Here is a 23,234-nt window from a genome sequence, read left to right on the forward strand (position 1 = left end):
GCCATCAGTATTTTTGCCATCAGTTAAATCATTACTGTGGAATTAAAAATTCCAGAAAGAGCCAGAAAATGTTTAAAGCACATAAGGTTTATGAGTGGTTTTGTTTTTATTTTAACTGCTATTATATTTTTAAAAATTTTCTGACTTTTTAGTTTTGCATATTAAATCATAATTTTTTCCTTTATTCATTTTATCATTTTGGGAGGCTATAGAGTCACTCTCGTACCAGATACCTTGCTTTTCCCAAGCTACCCTTTTTTCCTTAAAATAATTTTGGTCTTTTATTTAACCTCCATCCCCTCAGGGCATCCCTTTATCAGGAAGAACATGATCTTCCTTCTCACTGTTTCAGTTCTCTCATTTTTATCTGTTTGAAGCAAATCATCTTGACTTTCTGTGCAAGCTGTTCTCTGTTTATCATCTAATTGTACTGTGTTATGGGGAGGAGAAAATGGGCACTTGAATGCTACCTTGACTAGTCTGTGGTTGCTATGGAAAAGAGTTTGTGATCACATAAATGTAAATCAAAGTGGTTGCCTTATCTCCTTGTTGAGTCCTTGGATAGTGGGGCTTAGCCCTTACCTTGGGGCTATGGGTTATACATAACTTTGTTTAGAAACAGTCTCTGTACTTGCCACCATTAATTTGTATTGAACAGTTTAGATAGGCTTTTTCTGGTTTGGGTTTTATTATTCTTTTCATTGGTCATGGATTTTAGAAGTCTTAACGGTTGATTCTGAAAGGCTAAATAAACCCAGCTGCTGACTTCTTGCAGGTATCCAAGAGAGCAAATAACTTACTATCTCTGTCTTACTGTGCTTAGAAAGGAGAAGGTAGAAACAACACTAAAAAAGCAAAATTTGAGCAAAGGCATTTCAGCAGTGACTGGCATTGCTGCTGAAATAAGATGTTGAAGTGTCCTGTTCTTGCTGTAGAAATAGATATTTGATCTAAGGCTGAAAAAGTTAAACTGAGCTGTGCTTTTTCTCTCATAAACATTTATGGCATTAGTTGTTTTGGCCTTGCCTACATAGAAATTAGCCATGTGTTGTTCTGTCCAGAGTTCCAGTTACTAGATCACAGCAAGGTAATAGTTCAGTAACCACTTGAATAAAATCCTTTGTTACGTCTGCCCATTTAGTAATATTTGCAGTGAAATAAGATTTTATCATGATCCTTGGGCTTCATACATAAACCTTTAAAGCACACAGTATGTTGCTTGAGGGAGGCCCTGGGTTTGTTTGTAGTCCTGATTTTAACATAAGTATGTGTTTTCCCATTATCTGCATGTTGGTATTAAACATTTTAAAATAATTTTTTTCTCATTGTAGAGGAAATAGACATATCTTCATTATAAACAATTTGAAGAATTTAGAAAAGTTTAAAGTACCAAATTAAAATTATGCTTCTGCAACCTAGAGATCAGCACTGTAGTTAATATTGTATCTCCTTCCAGTTTTCTATTTCTACTTTTGTATGATTGGAATCTTTAAACAAAATTTTTTTAATGTTTATTTATTTTTGAGAGAGAGAGAGACAGAGCATGAGCGGGGGAGGTACAGAGAGGAAGGGAGACACAGAATCCGAAGCAGGCTCCAGGCTCTTAGCTGTCAGCACAGAGCCCGACGTAGGGCTTGAACCCACAGACTGAGATAATGACCTGAGCCAAAGTCGGACACCCAACCGACTGAGCCACCCAGATGCCCCAATACAATTGGAATCTTTATATGTAGCTTTTATCCTGCATTTTCATTTAATATTATATTGTAACTTTTTTCCATGTCATTTAAAATTATTTAAAAACATGATGTTTAAAGACTAATATTTCACCATAGGTAGGTGCCAAATTTTATTGAATTAACTCCTTTACAAAATTAAGACACTGTCAAGGAACATGGTCTATCATTCTACTTCTTCAGGTCCTCTTTATATTTCTCAGTAACGTTTTGTGTTTTCTTCATATATATCATACATTTGTAGGTTAAGGATTTTATGGTACATTTTATTTGTTTGAGTGCTGTTGTCAGTGGAATCTTTTTCTAATTGCTTATTTCTATTATATAGAGAAGTTACTGAGTTTTAGATATTTATTTTTTATCTAGCCACTTTATAGAAATATATTTTAAATTTGGGGGGTTCTGTTTATTTTGTTTTTTGGTTTTGATAGACGGCCGTGGTCATCTACAAATAATAATTTTGTTTCCTTTTTAGTAGCTACAACTATTAGTTTTGCTTTGTGTCTCATTATACCAATGAGAATTTTAAGACCAGTATTAAATAATGATGATAATCCTTGTTTGGCTCCTATTTTCAGTAAGAAAGCCTCAGGTGGTGCTTCATTGTTGAGGACATTATTGCCTGTGGATTTGATAGGGTTTTTTTAAAAAACCATATTAAGAAACTCCATTTCAAGTTTGTGTGGTTTTTAAGATCATGAATGTATATTGAATTTTATCAGATGTCTTTACACTATTTGTAGTGTAAAGGAATATTGTTATTCCTTATTTGTCCCATCGATGGACTGTATTATATTAATTTCCTAATAATAAATCTTCCCTTATTCATTATTCAGCAAATATTTGTTGAGTGCCTTCTGTTTGCCAAGCACTGTTCTAAGTGCTGCAGAATCAGTAGAGAACAACATAGCTAAGATTGCTGCTCCTGCTTTTGTTCTTGCTTCTGTGCTGTTTGGTACTAGTGTCACACAGATACCTATAATCCATCGTATAAAAATATGAATACCTTTTATGTGTCAGGCACTGTGCTGGTCTAAGGATATATCAGAAAGCAGTATAGTCATGGTACTTCATTTAATAGTGCAGGAAACAGACTTTAAACTGATAAGGTATAGATACTTACATAATTGCAGTTTTGATCAATGCTATCAAGGAGAAATACAAAGAGTTTATAAAAGGGCTGACTAAATTAGGTGGCATGGTCAGGGAAGGCCTATTTAATAAGTACCATTTAAATTGAGACCAGAGGGGCTAAGTAAGACGGGTAAAAATGGGGGAGAGAAAAGTATGCCAAGTAGAAGGAACCACATGTGTAAAGGTCTCAAATTGGGTAAGTAGCTTGACACCTTTGAAATAAAAGAAGGCCAGGGTGGTTGGAACAAGGCTTAGGCATCAAGTTAGGATGGGGTAAGGCCAGATCCAGTAGTATCTTGTAAGTCATGGTGAGGAATCTGGATTTTTATATTTAAAAAAAAATGGGAAGAATATGAAGGATTTTATCCCAGGGTGTCAATCATTTGCATGGAAATCAGTTAGGAATCTGTTTCCAGAGTTTAAGCTAGAGACTATGAGTATGGTGGCAGTATAAATGGAGAAAAGCAGACGGATTTGATAAATGTTTTCAGAGGTTAAATCAGCAGAGGTTGGTTTGGGCATGGGGGTAAGTTAGAGAAGTGTCAGAGATGAATCTTAGGTTACTAGCATGAATGTGGATGATGGTACCATTTGCCAAAATAAGAACATTGTGGGAGGAATGAGTTTTCCTTTGAGGGGGTCATGAGTTCAGTTTTAGCTATATTTAGTTTGAAATTTCTTTGAGACATTTGAGTGTAGATTATAAATTGACAGTTGAATGTATGCATCTGAAGCTCAAAAGAAAGGTCTGGGCCACTAGCACATAGATGTATTTGAAACCCTGAGAGATGATATGATTGAAAATAGAGCTGTGCTATCAGATACGTTAGTTTCTAGCTACATGTGCCTATTTAAATTAATTAGAAATAAAATTAGAAGTTCAGTTCCTCAAAGTAGTCACATTTCAAGTACTCAGTAGCCACATGTGATTATTGGTTACCATATTGGACAATGCTGATACAGAGTGAGAAAAAGGTTTAGGACTGAACGCTAAGGAATTCTTTTTTAAAGGTTAGATAGAGGAGGAGATACCTCAAAGGGCACTAAAAAATTAGTGATCAAAGACAGAGGCAAACTAGATGAGGATGGTATCATAGAATCCTTTGGAAAAGAATATTCAAGGAGTGGTCAACTATTGATTTCTACTGATAGGTCTGATAAGATGACTGAAGAGGATCCATTGGATTTAGCAATTTGGAGGTTCTTGGTGACCTTAACAAAGCTATTTCAGAGGGGTGGTGGGAGCCAAAGTCATATTGGAATGGATTAAAGAGAGAAATGGGAGGTAAGTAGTGACTGTGTGTTTTTAATAAAGCTTTACTGTGGAGGGGAATGTAGAGATGGACTGGAGTTGGATGGAAATACAGGGTCCAGGAAGGTTATTGTTTTTCAAATGGGAAGAATTTAGAACACAATTTGTTTCTTTTAATTTTTTAAAGTTCATTTATTTTATCTTGAGAGAGACAGCACGAGTTGGGGAGGGGCAGAGAGAAAGGGAGAGAGAGAATCCCAAGCAGGCTCCGCAGTGTTGGCACAGAGCCTGATGTGGAGCTCAGACTCACGAAACTGTGAGATCATGACCTGAGCCGAAACCAAGAATCAGGTACTTAACAGACTGAGTCACCAGGCGCAATTTAATTTAATGCTAATGGGAAGGAGCCTGTGAAAGGGGGAGATGAAAGATATTGGTGGGAGGTGTCTAGGGAATGATTGTGAGTGTAAAATTCCTGAGAGAACTAGAGGGGTTATAATTCAAAGAGAAGGTGGTCTTTGATAGGAGCGCTCCTCTTATATCAGAAGGGAAAGGAAAAGATGGGTACAAATACAGGTAGCTTTCCATGTGGTGCCTTCCATTTCCTCTGAAGCATGAGGTGAAGCAATCAGCTTGGAATGAGAGGGTTTGAGAAGAGGGGGATCCACAGATAAATGAGGAGGTGTGAAATAGTTTTTCCAGATAGTAGTGGGAGACTAGTTGACTATTGAAACTTAACATTACTTCCTATCATAGAGGGCCAGATTGAAGTTAGCAATCAATTTGTAATAATTGTGTGTGTGTGTATGTGTGTGTGTGTGTTTACTCCCTCTGGAGTAAGGCAGTTAGTTGGATTTCTGAGGGTTGAAAGTTAATCAGGTAGGTGCTGTGGAAGAACAGAGTGGTAAGGCAGTTCTGAGCTTTTGCAACAGAGTTGTTTTTTTTTAATGTTTATTTTTGAGACAGAGAGAGACAGAGCATGAACGGGGGAGGGGCAGAGAGAGAGGGAGACACAGAATTGGAAGCAGGCTCCAGGCTCTGAGCCATCAGCCCAGAGCCCGACGCGGGGCTCGAACTCACGGACCGCGAGATCGTGACCTGAGCTGAAGTCAGACGCTTAACCGACTGAGCCACCCAGGTGCCCCTGCAACAGAGTTTAATGATGACATCTGTTTGATAAAATGGGAAGTGAATGTAGGAGTGTGTGAATGGACACTAAGTAGAAGGCTGGAGTTTCCCATTTGAGCAAGTAAGCTGGAAATAGCAGGTCAGAGTTGGGTATTTTAATTAGAGATTTATGAGGTGATAGTGTTTCTATGATGAAAAATTTCAGGGTATAACTGAGGGAGTCCCCATAGGGACTGAGGGAGTAGGTGGCTGAGATGGTGGGTCAAGGTCATTGCATGAGGAAGTTGAAGATGTTTACTGTGTTTTCTGTGTTAATTTGGAAGGGACTCAAATTTAAGCCAAGAGTTTGAGTGGAGAGGAAGTCATATGAGTCAGGTATTGAATCCTGGATTCAGAAGTTTTTTTTTTTTTTTTTTTAATTTTTTTTTTTCAATGTTTTTTTTTTATTTATTTTTGGGACAGAGAGAGACAGAGCATGAACGGGGGAGGGGCAGAGAGAGAGGGAGACACAGAATCGGAAACAGGCTCCAGGCTCTGAGCCATCAGCCCAGAGCCCGACGCGGGGCTCGAACTCACGGACCGCGAGATCGTGACCTGGCTGAAGTCGGACGCTTAACCGACTGCGCCACCCAGGCGCCCCTGGATTCAGAAGTTTTGGGAAGGATGGCACATGATCTCATGGGGGAGGGAAGGGAAGAAGCTGGTATAGCCCAGTGGGTGAACCTCGAAGGAGAAAGGATTTGTCCTGAGGGAGGAGAAGAGGGAATGGTCTAGAGTTGGTGTTAGGACAAAAAAGGACACCAGTCTTAAATTCCATAGGGTGTGAGAGACCATAAACAACATCCAGGGATAAGCCACTTTGCAGATGACTCTTTGGTTTTCAATCTGGATGCACATGAATCACTTGGGGAGTATTTTAAAAACTACCAGTGCCTGGGCTTCACCCCCTGACATTCTGCTTTATTGGCCTGGGATGGGATGCAAATGTCTGTTTTCTAAAAATGCTTCTGGTAATTCTAATGCATTTTGTTGAGAGTTACTGAGAGACATAGGGAATGTTCAGAGGAGAAGTTTGAGGATATAGGAGTGCCTGCTGGTCACAAAGAGGCCGGGGGTTTTGGAAGGAAGAGTAGTAGAAGGTTGGGTCATGGGATAATTTGTCCTCTTTCCCATACAACATGGTGAGAGAACATCCAATGTTATTTTGTAAGCAATTTCTGGAATTTTCTGTTAAATGAGTCAGTGTATTTTTTCTGTTTGCTAAAATATATCTTTCAAGGATTGTGGGAGAGAGAGAAAATGTATTATTGTTTAAGTTTTATCAGATAGAGACTGATCTTTTAATTTCTTTTCTACTTTTAATATAAATTATCTGAGAAAGGGAGGACTACTTGTGCCCTGAAGGAGGTTTTCCCTGTATCTTCAAGGCTGCGATAACTGACAGCCTTTATTCATGCCCTTCATTTTCTTCTTCTCCTTACATTAACACCCTCAGTAATTTTCTTATCTGTGGTCTGCTTGGGTGCCTCCTTTCTCAGTATTTTTACCTCTTTTCTTCTAATCACTAAATCTGTGAAGATAGAAACTTACAGAAATACAAAGGAAAAAGAGTCAGAGGTTCACAAGTGGATTTCCAACATAAGAAACTAGGATTTTCATTTCATTTTCTCATCTCTTTGTCATTTACAAGTATGAAAGAGGTTCAATAGTCATTTATTAAATGCCTTCTGTCTGTGGAGTCTGACATTCATTGTCACCAGTAAAGGAACCAACCATCCTGGTTTGCCTGAGACTTTCCCAGTGTTCGGTTTGAAAGTCCTGAGTCCTGAGAAGCCCCTCCGTCCCAGACAGTCTAGGAGCTCCTCGGAAGTGTTGTGTTGGATAACTTGTATGTGTAGCCCACTTCTTGCTCTCAAGGAGCTTATAGTTTCCAGGAGCATGAGAAAGCAATATATGTAGTAAGTCAGTTAAATAAGAATATAAACAAGTACATAGGTTTCCTGGATCACCATATCCAGACCATTGATATGGATGAGAACTAGGGCATCAGAAAAAGGGAGACAGTATGTTAGATACATAAGAAACTAAAGTCCTAGATAACTTTACTATTAATTATACTGTTTTCCAGTTGGCTGTGCTTGAACCAGGCCACTCCTAGTCATAGGTCATTATATTGCTTTCATATGTTTATTCAAGATATGCATTGTTTACTTGAGGTAATGAGATCTAGATGCTTCTTTCCGGAATAATTCAAACCAATTCCACTACTCTTTTCTTTTTTAATTAGTTTGTAAATTCAATTGTCTAGGTACAATATGTACCTAGGAGCAAACCATCTTATTTTCTTTATTCCCTTTATGCTTTAGATACTCTTACTATATGATCTGTATTTGAAATGGTAGGAATCTACGGCTGGAAGATGGGAGGAAGGTGGTTGGGGAATTGATCTTTTGTTAGAATTTGGTCCCTACGTTGACAATGGAGACTATGATTTCAATATCACTGTACTGGGCTGCTCATTGACACAGTTCATCGGCCCCTTAGATTTCCCTGTCTGTATTGCACCCCCACCACAACAAATCCCCTGATCCTGTAGATATGCTTCCTACATTATAAGTCTTAGAATATGTGTGATCTGGACCTTCTCTTGTTAAACTAATAAGCTGAGAATCTGACCCCAAGAAAGCACATATTCCATAGCTGTATGTGTATGGATTTCACTTCTTTTTAGGTGGCTGCAAAATTCGGATTCAGGGAGACTGGACCAGGGAGCGCCGCTTTGAAATCCCTGATGAGGAACATTGTTTGAAGTTCCTCTCAGAGGTCCTTGCTGCTCAGGAAGGTAACTCAAGACTCAGCAGTTTTCTTTCTACTTGTTTGAATGGCAGTGACATTCTGGCATGCTGATGTAGAGGCAAGCAGCCGTTAGCAAAGTACCTCACCCCTTGAGTCTTCATAGCTGATTTTTCTTCCTTCAGGAATGAACCAGGGTTAGGCTAGGGAACAGGTATATTCAGCTATAAGGAAGGACACTGAGCCATTTTCCAGAATCTTCAGTGTCACAGCATGGACAGGTTACTGAAGACAGTAATCCTCCTTCTGTTCCCAGATCATCCCAGAGCTGCCCTCATTCTCTTAGTCTCTTCCTTTACATGCAAGAATGCTTCTGGTCCCTGCATTTGAGGAGTGCTGAATGAATGGCTTTTGGTTATGGTAAAATTCACTCAGTGAAGGGCTCCCCTGTTTCTGACCATGACTCTTATCTCTCTAGCTCAGTCACAGCTTCTTGTTCCAGAGCCAAAGGACTCATCTAGCTGGTACCAGAAATTAGACACTAAGGACAAACCTTCTGCTTTTTCAGGTACTGAAAAGATTCTCTTTTGCTTGGTTGCTATGATCATTTGCAGAGTCAATAGATTTTATCTGGACAGATAAGATAGTGTGGATTAATGTCAATCTCAGACACCTTCTCCTATGGAGTGGTTTTATTGAGTTCATGCCCACTGACTGATGTTCATTCCTGATCTTTTCTGTGGCATGTTAGCTCCTCAGGAGCCAGCTTAGCAGTGTGGTAAAGATCGGCGTGCTCCAGGGCCAAACTGCTTGGGTTTAAATTCCAATTCTACGACTTGCTAGTTACATATGACCTTGGTCAAGTTACTCAACAATGCTGAGTTTCCATTTCTTTTTCTGTAACATGGGAAGATTTTTAACACTACTGGCCATATGGGGTCTTTGTGATGATTAAAAGAGATAATAATATAATCCCTTACTATCAACCAGGCATTATGCTAAGTCTTCAATAAATGTTAGCTGTTATTATTTAGGTACCAAATTAATGTAACTTGCTGTTGTTCTAGTTAATATGTCAAGTCCTTCAGGGACAGATGTGTTTCTTCCCCCAGTCTAACTTATCACTCTCCTTGTGATACCTTTCTGTTTGGTAATGCCATTGAGCAAATAGTGATCAAATCAAAACCACTGTGATGAAGGCAAAAAGCTCTGTCTATCCTGGATAATTTGGATGTTATCTTTATTTTCCCCCTTTGATTCTGGATTCTGTGTACTTCAGGGCTTCTTGGATTTGAGGATAATTTTTCATCTATGAATTTGGACAAGAAAATTAATTCACAAAATCATCCTACAGGGATTCATCGGGAACCCCCACCTCCACCCCCTTCTGTGAATAGAATGTAAGTCCTATGTCATAACGTATTTCTCATTTAGGAACTTTTATATTTTAGGCAGTTTCACTTTTGAATTTCTCATTTATTTGCTAGGCTTCCACGTGACAAAGAAGCTCCTAATAAGGAACAGCCCAAAGTGACCAACACCATGCGGAAGCTCTTTGTACCAAATACCCAGTCTGGGCAGCGAGAAGGTCTCATCAAACATATCCTGGCAAAGCGAGAGAAAGAATATGTCAATATTCAGAATTTCAGGTTAGTCTCTCTTCTACTTACTGAGGTATGGCATAAAATGTCCTTTTGTTACTTAAGGTATTAGTTTAATTAGCTTAAGAATCAAAGCATAATAAAAAGGAATGGTCAGCCAGTTCAAGCCCCTATCTCTATATTAGTCAATGACATACATATACAAACATATATATATACAAAACTGTAGCAAATGCTACAGTTTCCCTTGGATTTTCTAACTACTAATGATACCATGTCTACTAATGGTTCTGTCTACTCAGAACCAAATCAAACTCACATGTACTGGAGAATTATCCCTTAGCACATTCCCTAAGCAAATGTGTTTATCTTTCTGGACTGCTGAGTTTTTTCTCACCAATATTAGAAGATTAAAGTCTCCCATTACCACTAGTTTAACTTGCTTACTTTGGTAAGTTAACTAAAGAACATTTCACCCAGTCCTCTTGATTGAGAGGTCTGTCTTGGATTCTTTCTTCTTTTCTCTGTATCATATTTTTCATTTCACCTTTGCTTGTCAATATCTTCTTCTCTGTACCTAGCATGAGTGGTATCTGATGTGGCGTGGTGTATATCCCAACGTGCAAAGCAGCAACACTTTTCTTTGTTGTTTGTGAACGGCACGTGCCCTTAATAGTCCAAGATTCCAGTCCCATCTGCTATCCCATTAAGCCTCATTTGTTATAATTCAATTATAACTGTATCCCTACGCCAAAATCTATAGTTCCTCATATTCCCCATGATGCTTATTTTTGTATGTAAACAGTTAAGACAGTTATGAGTTTTTCCTTCTGCTTTCCCCCTTAGTACTATATCTGCCTCAACAGAATTTCCTACACAGATGTCCTTGTAATCCTTTGGAAAGTGAGTTTTTGGATTCAACTATAGCTCCTTATGGAATAGTTATCCACATCAGACGTATTTACAGCATGAAGATACCTTTTTTCCCCATCTACAAGCTCTCCCTTCAAGTATAAGTTTGGATGGAGTTTAATTGAAAGGAAATGTGGTAGAGCAATTAACTTTATGTTTTTTAAATAGAGACTTGGTTTCCTTTTGTGGATTCACCTAATATAAAATTTACAGAATGAGCCTACTGCCTTTGTGTTCTACATGCAAGAGGTTTTTCTTATATGTGTATAGCAAAACATTTTGAGAAATTATGTTGGCTTATTGTGAATATACCCTTGTATAAAGAGTGATGAGAGAACTTTCATTGCTTCATACTTGACCTTTGTTTTCAAGTAATTTTTCATATTATGTATTAGATTTTTTGTTGGAACGTGGAACGTGAATGGCCAGTCTCCAGATAGTGAGCTGGAACCTTGGCTGAACTGTGATTCGAATCCTCCTGATATCTACTGCATTGGGTAAAGAACACATCTGGAATTTCCTTTTGGCTATATGTTTGGTATTAGTTTACATGACATTTTGCCCTCCTTTTTCTAACGATTTGGTAAAAACCTACTATAGACTATATGTGAGAATTATCTTGTGGGTCAAATTTGTGAGATAAGAAAGGAATGATACCTGAAATGGTGAAAGGAAACATCTAGTCATCTCAAAATGCAAATAAAACTATATTCCTTTTTTTTGAATCTTTATTTATTTTAGAGAGAGAGAGCACAAGCAGGGGAGGGGCAGAAAGACAGGAAGACACAGAATCTGAAGCAGGCTCCAGGCTCTGAGCTGTCAGCACGGAGCCCGACATGGGGCTCGAACCCACAAACCGTGAGATCATGACCTGAGCCAAAGTCGAGTGCTTAACCGACTGAGCCACCCAGGTGCCCCCAAATAAAACTATATATATATATATATATTTTTTAGTGTTTATTTTATTTTTGAGAGAGACAGACAGAATGCGAGTGGGTTAGGGGCAGAGAGAGAGGGAGACACAGAATCCGAAGCAGACTCCAGGCTCTGAGCTGTCAGCACAGAGCCCGATGTGGGGCTCAAACCCATGAGCTGTGAGATCATGACCTGAGCCAAAGTCAGACGCTCAACCAACTGAGCCACCCAGGTGCCCCTAAAACTATATTCTTAAGAGCAACTGAGACTTGAGGTCATTTCCAACAGTGACTATTCCTAGGATATATAAGCAAAGCTCCACTGTTATCCCTTGTGGAGGTTTTTGTTTGTTTGTTTATGTTTTGCATAACCTGTGCATATACTTATAAAGAGTCTCTTGAAAACAAAGTTGCTTGTCCTTACTGATCACCTGGGTCAGTGGACCAGTTCTATAAAGTTTCTCTCTTTCCCCATTCCCTTTCCACCTAATATCTCAGAAAATGGGATGGGAGGTAGTCAGAGATAATTATGGGATATGTATAGATCTCATGTCTTCGTGTTTTTTTCAGATTCCAAGAGCTGGATTTGAGCACAGAAGCCTTTTTCTACTTTGAATCTGTGAAGGAACAAGAGTGGTCCATGGCTGTAGAGAGGGGTTTGCATTCCAAAGCCAAGTATAAGAAAGTAAGCTGCATTTCATTATTAGTATACAACTAAATAGAACTCACTAGAAGTTATTCTGTTATCTATGACTTGTTCCAAAAGAATGGCTTAATTGAATTCTTCTCTGTGTGTAATACTGCAATAGGGCAGAATAGTCCTTTACACCTATTTTCTTTTTTTTTTTATATATATATATGAAATTTATTGACAAATTGGTTTCCATACAACACCCAGTGCTCATCCCAAAACGTGCCCTCCTCAATACCCATCACCCACCCTCCCCTCCCTCCCACCCCCCATCAACCCTCAGTTTGTTCTCAGTTTTTAACAGTCTCTTATGCTTTGGCTCTCTCCCACTCTAACCTCTTTTTTTTTTTTTCCTTCCCCTCCCCCATGGGTTCCTGTTAAGTTTCTCAGGATCCACATAAGAGTGAATACACCTATTTTCTAAAAATAATTTTTTTCCTAAGCTTTCTGACCCTATATTTTCATTGCTTAGGTAGCTTTTAGGAGAAAAAAAAGAATTTTATTCTCAGAATGATAATTAGCTTATGATAATTACTTACAGAGCAACAGTAAGAGTTTAAGATCAAAATTGTTCACTGACCTGGTCAGAACCAGATACTTTACAGAAAAGCAGTTTGAAGCATGTGGGTGCATAGGGTATGCTGTGGAATCAGGAAGAAGTATTGTGGAATTTAAATGAGTTCTAAACCTTGTAAATCAAAAGTAGAGTTGACTTTAGCAAGGTGGGCTAATTTCTTGGTCTTTGGAAGGCATGTGGTAGAGGCTACCAGAAGAGTTATTTTAATTACATGGTTACCATAGTAACCCCTTTAAAAGGAGTCCTCTGAATATTTTTCATCCACTCCTTCCAACAGTTGATATAGGTAATAAAAATACTGAAGGTGTTATTCCTCTCACATAGATCCCTGACTAACACATATTTCAGACATATTTCTAGCTCTAGTTTACATACTTAAAAAAAGATTGCTATTTTAGAAATTTTAATTTCTTAAGAAATTGGAAATCAGAAACTAGGAAGGAGAGGCAAAAGGAATAAGCTGGGATAGGGGTTTTAGATTTGATTTTTTAGTGCTAACTACTCCTGGTAAGTTTAAAAGTGATTAAAATAGATACATAGGTAGGTAGATAGATAGATACATACATACATACATACATACATACATACATACATTCATACATACATACATACATACATACATACATACATAGATTTGATTAAAATAATGTATCCTAGAGCTGAGTATGCTTGATGTCCCCAAAGATTTTTATCTCCAACTGGTCAGAGCTGGATTAGAGTTTCCCCAGAGAAATTTTGTTTCCTTTGTATGGGGTCCACTGGGAAATTAGAGGGTTTGGATTCAGATTTGAACATCATTAATATCTTCTTGGTGGAAAATTAGTTGTGGGATTAGATGTGTGGCAAAGAGTGTATTAACATGAACCTTTTTCTAACTCCCTGGAACTCGTAGGTTCAGCTAGTCCGCCTTGTTGGGATGATGCTCCTCATATTTGCCAGAAAGGACCAGTGGCAATATATCCGTGATGTTGCTACAGAAACAGTTGGAACTGGAATCATGGGGAAAATGGTGAGTTACTTTGGAAATGAGCTTGATTATTATTTATGTCCATGTGAAATTCACCTGCCAGTTCTGTCTTCGTACTAATTGTGAATAATTACTCTTGCTAACAGGGAAACAAAGGTGGGGTAGCTGTGAGATTTGTATTTCACAACACTACCTTTTGCATTGTCAATTCTCACCTGGCTGCCCATGTGGAGGACTTTGAGAGAAGGAACCAAGATTATAAGGACATCTGTGCACGAATGAGTTTTGTGGTCCCAAATCAGACACTCCCACAGCTGAACATCATGAAACATGAGTGAGTGGTTAAATCTCCTTTGTCCTTTGAATAGTGGGGCTGAAATGAGATTAAACTGGTAGGAAACTATGGAACTGTGAAGAGTGAATGAATACTGTTTAGGGATTGGAGTTGCAAAGAAGAGCGGGTTTTTGAGGAATTCACTGAGGCAGATTCACTGAGGAGATTCACTGAGACAGAGAAATCAGATATGCTATCAGAGGTTCTATTAGTGGGCATGTAAGTAATGCTGGAGGGGTGTGTCAATTGGAGTCAGTTTTTATTATTTAAAAAGATTTTTTAAGTTTATTTTGAGAGAGTGAGTGAGCATGGGTGGGGGAGGGGCAGAGAGCAAGAGAGAGAGAGAAAGAGAAAGAGACAGAGACATAGTCTCAAACAGACTCTGCACTGCCAGTGTGGAGCCTGATGTGGAGTTTGAACCCACAAACCGTGAACTCATGACCTGAATGGAAATCATGAGTCAGGTGCTTAACTGACTGAGTCACCAGGCACCCCTTTATTGTTTTTTATTATAAAATAGAAATGTTTATTATGAATGTAATAAAAGATAAAAGTAGAAATCATTTTGCTGTCCCCTAGCCAGTTTCTATCATCAAAGGAAAGTGTTGTTAATAGTTTGGTGTGTATCCTGGAACTGTGCTGTCCAATGTGATAGCTAGTAGCCATAGGTGGCTATTGGACACTTAAAAGTAGCTAGTCCAAATTGAGATGTATTGTAAGCATAAACTATACACTGGATTTTAAGAGACTTAGAAAAATGTAAAATATCTCCATTTTTCAATATTGATTACATGTCAAAATGATAATTTGGATATATTGAGTTAAATGAAATATATTGTTAAAGTTATATTCACTTGTTTCTTTTCATTTTTAAATGCAGCTACTAAAAAATTTAAAATTACATCTCTGACATGCATCTTATTTCCTTTGAATAGTGCTGTTCTAGACCTTTCTCTATATACAAACACATGCACACTCATTATAGAGGACTGTATTGTCCTATTGTGGGTCTCATTCCAAGCCAGTGTGTATATGTATTATATTATATTAATTTATGCATTATATATATATTGTATTATATCTATATTTTTTTTTTAATGGCTGTGAATCATTAAGAATTGGGGCACTGGAGATGTAGACAACAATGGATCAACAGGATAATATGAGAAAAGTTTGTGAAGAATGGGACTTAATAAGAATACAAGCAGAAATCAGTTGAGGGATGGACTGGGTAGTACAAAATGATTAGTCTTCAAGAAATTAATATTGGTAATTGAAATTCTGAGAGGGTGGTGTGATTTGGAATAAGTGATTTGAGATGGGAATTAGGAAAACAAAAGATAATTTAACATATTAGGATCAGCACAGAGTAGGGTATTTGTGAAAATAGTAGGGAAGAGTAGTGATATTGGCCTAATTCCATAATGTCTCAATAATTAGGATCCTATAGAATTCTTTTTTTTTAATTTTTTTATGTTTTTTTTTTTAATTTTTATGTTTATTCATTTTTGAAAGACAGAGAGAGACAGAGCACAAGCAGGGGTGGGGCGGAGAGAGAGAGGGACACAGAATTGGAAGCAGGCTCCAGGCTCTGAGCTGTCAGCACAGAGCCCGATGCGGGGCTCGAACTCACGAACTGTGAGATCATGACCTGAGCCGACGTCAGAAGCTCAACCAACTGAGCCACCCAGGCGCCCCATATGTTTATTTATTTTTGAGAGAGAGGGAGAGACAGAGCGTGAGCAGGAGAGGGGCAGAGAGAGAGGAAGACACAGAATCCGAAGCAGGCTCCAGGCTCTGAGCGTTCAGCACAGAGCCCGACGCGGGGCTCGAACTCACAAACCGCGAGATCATGACCTGAGCTGAAGTCGGACGCTCAGCTGACTGAGCCACCCAGGTGCCCCGAGGATCCTATAGAATTCTGCTTCATGGTGGTAAAGTCAAGGCCTTGACATTAATGGTCATGAGGTTGTCCTGAAATGCCTTAAATTTATTTCCTCAGGATTCCAGACATTTCATGTTGCATTTAAGATTGGCAAAGAGACCCATTCAGGACTTGAGATAGCTCACAGGAGAATCCTTTTTAGTGTGGTAATTTCTGGGTCTTCCCTGTGGGGGGACTCTCAGCTCATCTAGGGGCCTGTGGCAAGCCAGTCTCCTTCCTGCCTGAGACTTGGACTGTTCATCTGGGGCAGGAGTAGGCAAATTGGCTATGGTGCATAGCTGGTCAGACCACGCGGACCTTAGTTAAGAGTCTGCAGAATGTCAGGGCTCAGAGAGGCAGAAAATGTTCAGATTCTCTTCCCCTGGAAGAGGGGCAGGAAGCCAGACAAAATTTTGGAGCTAGTCCAGCAAATAAACTACATGCTTCTTTTAGGCAGTTAACTCCTTAGCTTCTGAATTCCACACATATACTGTATTTCCCTCTCTTTGTTCTTCATGTATGGAGTGCCTATCTTCCCACCTATTTGGTAATCCCTAGTCCTTCTCAGGTGTTGGTAGTACTTGCCCCCAGAGGATAAGTTACAACTTAAACTCCTTGTGTCAGGTAGTGATAAATGAATCCTTATCAACAATCTACTAGTTTTCTTCTTTCCATTCTTCTCTGATTGACTTGTTATGGTAATTCTTGCTACTTCTGTTCCTGTATTTCTTGATCTTCAGTGTTGTCATCTGGTTGGGAGATTTGAACTATAGGCTTTGCATGCCTGATGCCAATGAAGTGAAGAGTCTTATAAACAAGAATGACCTTCAGAGACTCTTGAAGTTTGACCAGGTAAGTAAATTTTCGTTTTATGGGTATGTTCCTAGATGGCAGATAAAATTGTTCGGTTTATGAGATATATGTGTGGGAGGTGTGTCTTACTCTAGGAATAGATGGAAAGGTCTCATTGTCTTGGGAAAACAGTGTGACTAGCGATGCAGTGAATGCACACAGGTTTGTAGTGCTTTTATTGAGCGCTTGCATAGGAGAAGGGGAGATAAAAAGTAAATATAACATTTGTTCATTGTCTTTATCAAGAAGAGATTTTAGAGATTTATATAAAATAAGTTGGATAATGGGTGGGGTTAATTGGAGACCACTTCCTGGAGGAAGTGGGCCTTCAGCTATGTTGATGCGGTTTGGCAGATGGGACAGGGAAAGTTGCTCTATGATTACTTGGCAGTCTTAGAAACAGCATAGAAGTAAAAGAGGGAGGCCCTGTGAGGGGATTGGAAAGAACAGAAGTTTGGGATAAATAGCACAGACTGTGGTCTAATGGGAACTGATTGAGAAGTTGGGCCTGGCTGGCTTATAGATGTTAAAACCTGTGGGAAAAGCATTGATTTGGTAACATTTATATAAAACTTGGTATTCAGGAACCTAGTTTTCTGTAAATTTGCCTTGGAACCTGGCACATGACTTGAATTTTTACTTCAGCTTATGGATACTGGTTGCTAAAAGTGAACACTTCTTACAGAGGGAAGAAAATGTTTCGACTTGATTTTAATGTCTTTAAATCCTTATGAAAGCCTTTTTGACCTTTAGACATAGTAAAAATGTAGGAGTTATGCAGTAGAATGTTTTTTTTTTATATATATAGTGAGTCTTTTTGGGCTCTTTCTTCATATTGAGGTTGACTGGCTAATTTCTTTGCATTTCTTCCTCTGTCATGTTTCCAAAGGGGGTACAGTTGGAATAAATTCTGAGTCTTATGTAATTCTGGTAGAGTATTTGAGTGAGGATAACTTTCAAAACTATCCATAACTATTCACTGAATTTGGCTTTTGGAATTATCCATTCAACATTTGTGTGCTTTTTTAAAAAATTAAAATTGCGCTAGATGATTCCTGTCCAACTTCAGAGAAAGATTATTCTTATTTCATTTTTCCATTTTACTCAACCACTATTTTTAAAATTAGAAAAAAAATTTTTTTAACATTTATTTATTATTGAGAGACAGAGACAGAGCATGAGCATGGGAGGGTTAGAGAGAGGGGGAGACACAGAATCTGAAGCAGGCTCCAGGCTCTGAGCTGTTAGCACAGAGCCTGATTCAGGGCTGGAACTTCCCAATGACAAGATCATGACCTGAGCCGAAGTCAGACACTTAACTGAGCGACCCGGGTGCCCCACCCAACCACTATTAGCAATAAAAAATTAGTGATTTGCACATAATGAGCATTCTATCTGTGGGTGAGTTTAGATGTCATGGGAATGGCAAGATTTAATTCATAAGGTACAGAAATTTTATTTATGCACTCTGACAGTTGCAAAGGCAATGAAACTTGATAGTTAGAAATCGTTGATCAACCTGATAATCACCTGTGTTAACATGGTGTTACCCTGCTTATGTGATGCTTTTTTCTATCTCTAGCTAAATATTCAGCGCACACAGAAAAAAGCTTTTGCTGACTTCACTGAAGGAGAAATCAAGTTTATCCCCACTTATAAGTATGACTCTAAAACAGACCGATGGGATTCCAGGTAAAGTGACAAGAACCTTGTCACAGAATAGGTTCAGGCCTGGTATTATTTCTGTCCCTACAGATTGGTGAATGGCTAGGAATTTTTAGGTCATGCCAGATGCAGATATAAAGACCTAATGGTTCAGTGCTGTTACAGAAAAGTTTTTAATGCATGTGTACTCACAGGTGAATTTATCTTAAAGTATTACTTTTGTTGAAATTTTATGGGCTGTCTGCAGTGCCTTATTTCTATCATCTCAACAGACTTGCTGAGATTTTTACCTTTCTGACCCCCTCTCATTTCCTTATCTATTGTCCTGTTCTTATTGTTTTATCCAAATTGTTCCTCAACTCTTCAACTGTGAACACCAGAAATTGAGTCACAAAGGGCTCTTCCAGCACAATGGTTCTCAGTCCTGATCACACATTAGAATCTATTGGGGGACTTTTAAAAATACTGATGCCTGCAAGCTCACTGCTGTCAGTGCAGAGTTGGCTTCAGATCCTCTGTCCCCTGCCCCCTCTGCCCCTCCCCTGCTCACATGCTCTCTGTCTCTCAAAAGTAAATAAAACATTTAAAAAACACTGATGCCTGGGCCTGACCTCTGCAACTGCCAGAGAAAGCTGAGAACCATTGTCCAGGGGGCCCTTTGATTTCCTGATAATCCCCAGTTAAGTACCTCTGTCAGTATGTTCCTGCTAACTACTTGCCTTCTACCTACTGTCTCTTTGTTCCCTATGGCGTACTAGCTGGCTGAGCCCAGAAGCTTGATTAAACTTCTTTAGACTCAGAGAGCACTAGGATGGGGTGGAGAGGGGGTCTGCATTCCTGTGCTCTGAGCGAGCTGGTCAGCAAGTGAAAAGTGACACTCAAAGATCTTGTACACCTCACCTTGTTTCTTCCACTCACCTGACTTGAGAGTCAATTGAAGAGCTACTGATAAGAACTTATGTGTGTCACCTTGTGGCTTAGGTGTACAAGGTGTTATTTATTTTAATTGAATGATGACTAGGCTTTTTCCCTACCCTTGGTATTCTATGGGCTGTTATATGTTCAGACTTGCATGCTTAGATGTTAGTTCATCTCTATTTGAAGAAGCTAGTCATGAAAGTCCAGGTTGAAAAGGAGAAATCTCTAGTTATTTCCAGAGATCAAGCCCAGTCTAGGAATATAGCATTGGATTTTTAGATTCTTACCAGTTGTCTATCTGTTGTGAAATGTCATTGCAAAATGTCATAGAGCAAAGTATTCTGAGTATAATCCTGACCTTCTGAGGATATTTTAAGAAGATGCTATTATATTTTCCTCTGGGGCAGTGTTGTTAAAGATGTAATGCTAATTTGGGGAGCACTTTTATTCATTCATTACATAACTAATCACTGAGCACCTACTTTACACAAGACACTGTCCTAGGGGTTGGAGATTCAGTGGCAAACAAGCAGACACAGACCCTTTACAGAGTTTGCAGTATAGTAGGGAATATTATAGTTGGGATCATTAGGGAAGGAGAAGCATTTAACAAGACGGCCTAACCCTGGTCTAAACCAGTGTGGTAGGTATTACATTCTTGTGTGGTATGTTCCCTTCATAATTCCTTTCTTTATTTGCAGTGGGAAATGTCGGGTTCCAGCCTGGTGTGACCGGATTCTTTGGAGAGGAACAAATGTTAATCAGCTTCATTACCGGAGTCATATGGAACTAAAAACCAGTGACCACAAGCCTGTTAGCGCCCTCTTCCATATTGGGGTAAACACTTGTTTGTTCATTTATTTGTTTGTAGGTTAAGTATATATTCTTAGGGCATCATTTAGACTCAAAACAGATCAGTAGTTCAGTGAGCCATAAATGTTACCATAACCAAATAATTATTTGCAACTTTGAGAAATTAGTGCCCCCAACCGTCCTAAATGCTGTCCATATGGTTCTTAATGAGCTTGGCCTTTTAGTGACACAGATGTTTTCTCATGCTGCAGAGTGGCTGGGTGGTAACCTTAGCCTCCTAAAGTTGTTATTCATAAAGAAGAGTTAGAAGTGAGGTTTTAAAGAATGAGTAGATAGATAGATAGTAAGGAGGGAAAGGCCTAGGAGAGAGGTTCCAGGTGGAGGGGCTGGGAATAGCAAGAACAAAGGCATAGACTGATCAGCATACAACCAAATCTGTATATTAGCTTAAAAGGCATATTGTCAGCTGTACTATTAGTGAAACTTTCCTGTTCAGGAGCACATGTTTTAAATTTTTCTTTAACTCTGTTGCATCCTAGGCTGGATTAATGGCCAGTTAATTTTTTTTGTCTCTGTTGTGAATAGTTTTTGCTTTCACATTGTATTTTCTAGTTGTGTGTATACGTAGGTTATATCTTGGGATCTTGTTGATTTAATTTATTACAGCTAGTACATTAAAAAAATTTTTTTAATCTTTATTTATTTTTGAGAAAGAGAGAGACAGAGTGTGAGCAGGGGAGGGGCAGAGAGAGAGGAAGACACAGAATCCGAAGCAGGCTCCAGGCTCTGGACTGTCAGCACAGAGCTGGATGCAGGGCTTGAACTCACAGACTGTGAGATATTGACCTGAGCCGAAGTCAGATGCCCAACTGACTGAGCCACCCAGACACCCCATGACAGCTAGTACATTTAGATTATTTCTTGTAGATTTCCCAGACCTACAGTCATGTAATCTGTCAGAATCTATATAGTTCAGTGCTTGATAGGGTGGACTTTATAGACTGCTTAGATTTGCATCCTTGTTCAACTACTTCCTGACCATGTAACCATGAAAATTTATGTAACAGCCCTATGCCTCAGTTTCCTCCACTATAAAATGGGGATAACAGTGGTACTATTTATGGGGATTAATGAGTTAAGACATGCAAAGAGCATAATAGGGTAGATTTCTTTCCTCTGTGTATATGTTGATTCTTTTTGCTTCTGAGATAGATTATCCCCAACATGTCTTATCCTTCTGTCTTAAAGGGGAATTTTGGGGGTATTTCCTTTATTTACAAAGTTACTTCTTGGTCTTAGAATAATCTGAAGCAATTGTGACTTGACTTTTATCCATTTTGAAATTTTAAAATAATAATAAATAATAGTTTTTCTCAAATAGTAGCTATGTGTGCTGGGGACTGGGATGGGCAGTTTAGACATATCTCATTTACTCCTCACAACAGTACTATGAGTTAAATATTTCTCATTTAACAGGTGAGCAAATGGAGAACTAATGAGTTAAAATAACTTCCTTAAGAGCATTCAACCAGAAGGAGAGCTAAGATTTTAATCTTGTCTGTTTAACTCCCAAGCCTATGGATGTTCTTTCCACTAACCCCACAATGCCTCTATAGTTACAAAGAACTTACAGACTACATAAACCTTTAGATACTATTTCTAGCCCACCTAATTTCTATTTTGTACTTGTGAGCTGCTCTGTTTTCTTCATTTGAATTCTCTTAATTCATTTTTAAAAGGATGTCTTTCCCCAGACACTAACCTTTTTGGTTTAATCAGTTGTGCTTGGCTTTTTTGTTTGTATTTCTTTTCAGAACCTTGGAATATTTGTAATATTCCACACATATTAATCCAGAGCGCCCAGGATAGTTATCCAGGGATAATCCAGGATAGTTAAAAATTTTCCATACTACCTGTGTATTTTTGTGTATCTTTAATAAATGTCTACCTTTCTAATTTTTAATACTACTTAAATTATGCAGGAAATCAAAAGTGCTTTCTCTTTAAAATTAAAAAAAAAGTTTTAAGCAAAATTTACAGGTAAGGCTGAAGTTCTTCAATCCCTGTTCTACTCCCACCTTTGTCCCAAACCCCCACTTTCCAGCCAGGCCAACTACCATTATGAATTTATATCTTTCTAGACCAGTATAGTCCAATAGCTCTTTCTGTGATGATGGAAATGTTATAGATCTATCCTGTCCAGTACAAAAGCTACTAGCTTCAGGTAGCTATTGATCACTTGAAGTGTGGGTAGTGAGACTAAGAGAGCTGAATTTTCAATTTTATTTAATTTGAAGTAATGTAAATTAAAAAAAAATTAATGTTTATTTTTGAGAGAGAGAGACAGAGTGCAAGCAGGAGAGGGGCAGAGAGAGAGGGAGACACAGAACCAGAAGCAGGCTCCAGGCTGTGAGGTGTCAGCACAGAGCCCCACGCAGGGCTCAAACCCACTAACTGTGAGATCATGACCTGAGCCAAAGGCAGCCACTTAACCAACTGAGCAACCCAGACGCCCCTGAAGTAATGTAAATTTAAATATCCATATGTGGCTACTGGCTATTATCTTGAACAACACACTTCTAGACTTTTGCATATGCTTTTCAGTGTTTACCCATATACAATAGAGTATTGTTTTGTATATTGGTACATGTATCATAAATGGTCTCATACCGTATTTGTTGGTCTGCAGCTTGCTTTTTAAAAAAAAAATTCAGTGGTGTGTCTTGGAGAGCTACCCATGTTACTACGTAAATATCTAGCTCATTAATCATCTAACTCATTCTTAATTCCTAATTTTGTTGGTAATTTCCTTTTCTAAAGTGGGTGTATCAGGTGGTGACATTCTTATGGTGGTTTTCCCCTTCATTATTCTTGATATGCCATTAAGGGGTATGATCATGATAACCCACTGAGAAAAGTTTTGAGTTTATTGAGTTAACCACCCCATATTTTGGTCTCTTGGGCATGCTTGGGCATGATTAGAGGCTTTAAGAAACCACATTATATTTTTACCACCATTGTCA

The 23,234-nt window shown here is 38.6% G+C and overlaps 1 protein-coding gene across 6 annotated transcripts in view; it reads left to right on the forward strand.

The window, feature by feature from the left end:
- OCRL (OCRL inositol polyphosphate-5-phosphatase) overlaps positions 1-23,234 on the forward strand; it is a 70,086-nt gene that overhangs the window by 8,949 nt on the left and 37,903 nt on the right. For all 6 annotated transcript variants that reach the window (XM_047081930.1, XM_047081928.1, XM_047081926.1 and 3 more), the window contains 11 exons: positions 7,982-8,092; positions 8,522-8,611; positions 9,323-9,443; positions 9,531-9,692; positions 10,952-11,053; positions 12,041-12,155; positions 13,631-13,747; positions 13,852-14,039; positions 16,704-16,815; positions 18,398-18,507; positions 20,100-20,235. In XM_047081930.1, coding sequence (XP_046937886.1) covers positions 9,355-9,443; positions 9,531-9,692; positions 10,952-11,053; positions 12,041-12,155; positions 13,631-13,747; positions 13,852-14,039; positions 16,704-16,815; positions 18,398-18,507; positions 20,100-20,235 — 1,131 coding nt within the window. In that variant the 5' untranslated portion in view covers positions 7,982-8,092; positions 8,522-8,611; positions 9,323-9,354. The remainder of the gene's footprint in view (positions 1-7,981; positions 8,093-8,521; positions 8,612-9,322; positions 9,444-9,530; positions 9,693-10,951; positions 11,054-12,040; positions 12,156-13,630; positions 13,748-13,851; positions 14,040-16,703; positions 16,816-18,397; positions 18,508-20,099; positions 20,236-23,234) is intronic.

This window comes from Lynx rufus, unplaced genomic scaffold, assembly GCF_022079265.1.
Source record: "Lynx rufus isolate CCGP_SWC_20201006 ecotype Redwood Valley unplaced genomic scaffold, mLynRuf1.p SCAF_19, whole genome shotgun sequence".
In the NCBI taxonomy this organism is placed as follows: domain Eukaryota; kingdom Metazoa; phylum Chordata; class Mammalia; order Carnivora; family Felidae; genus Lynx; species Lynx rufus.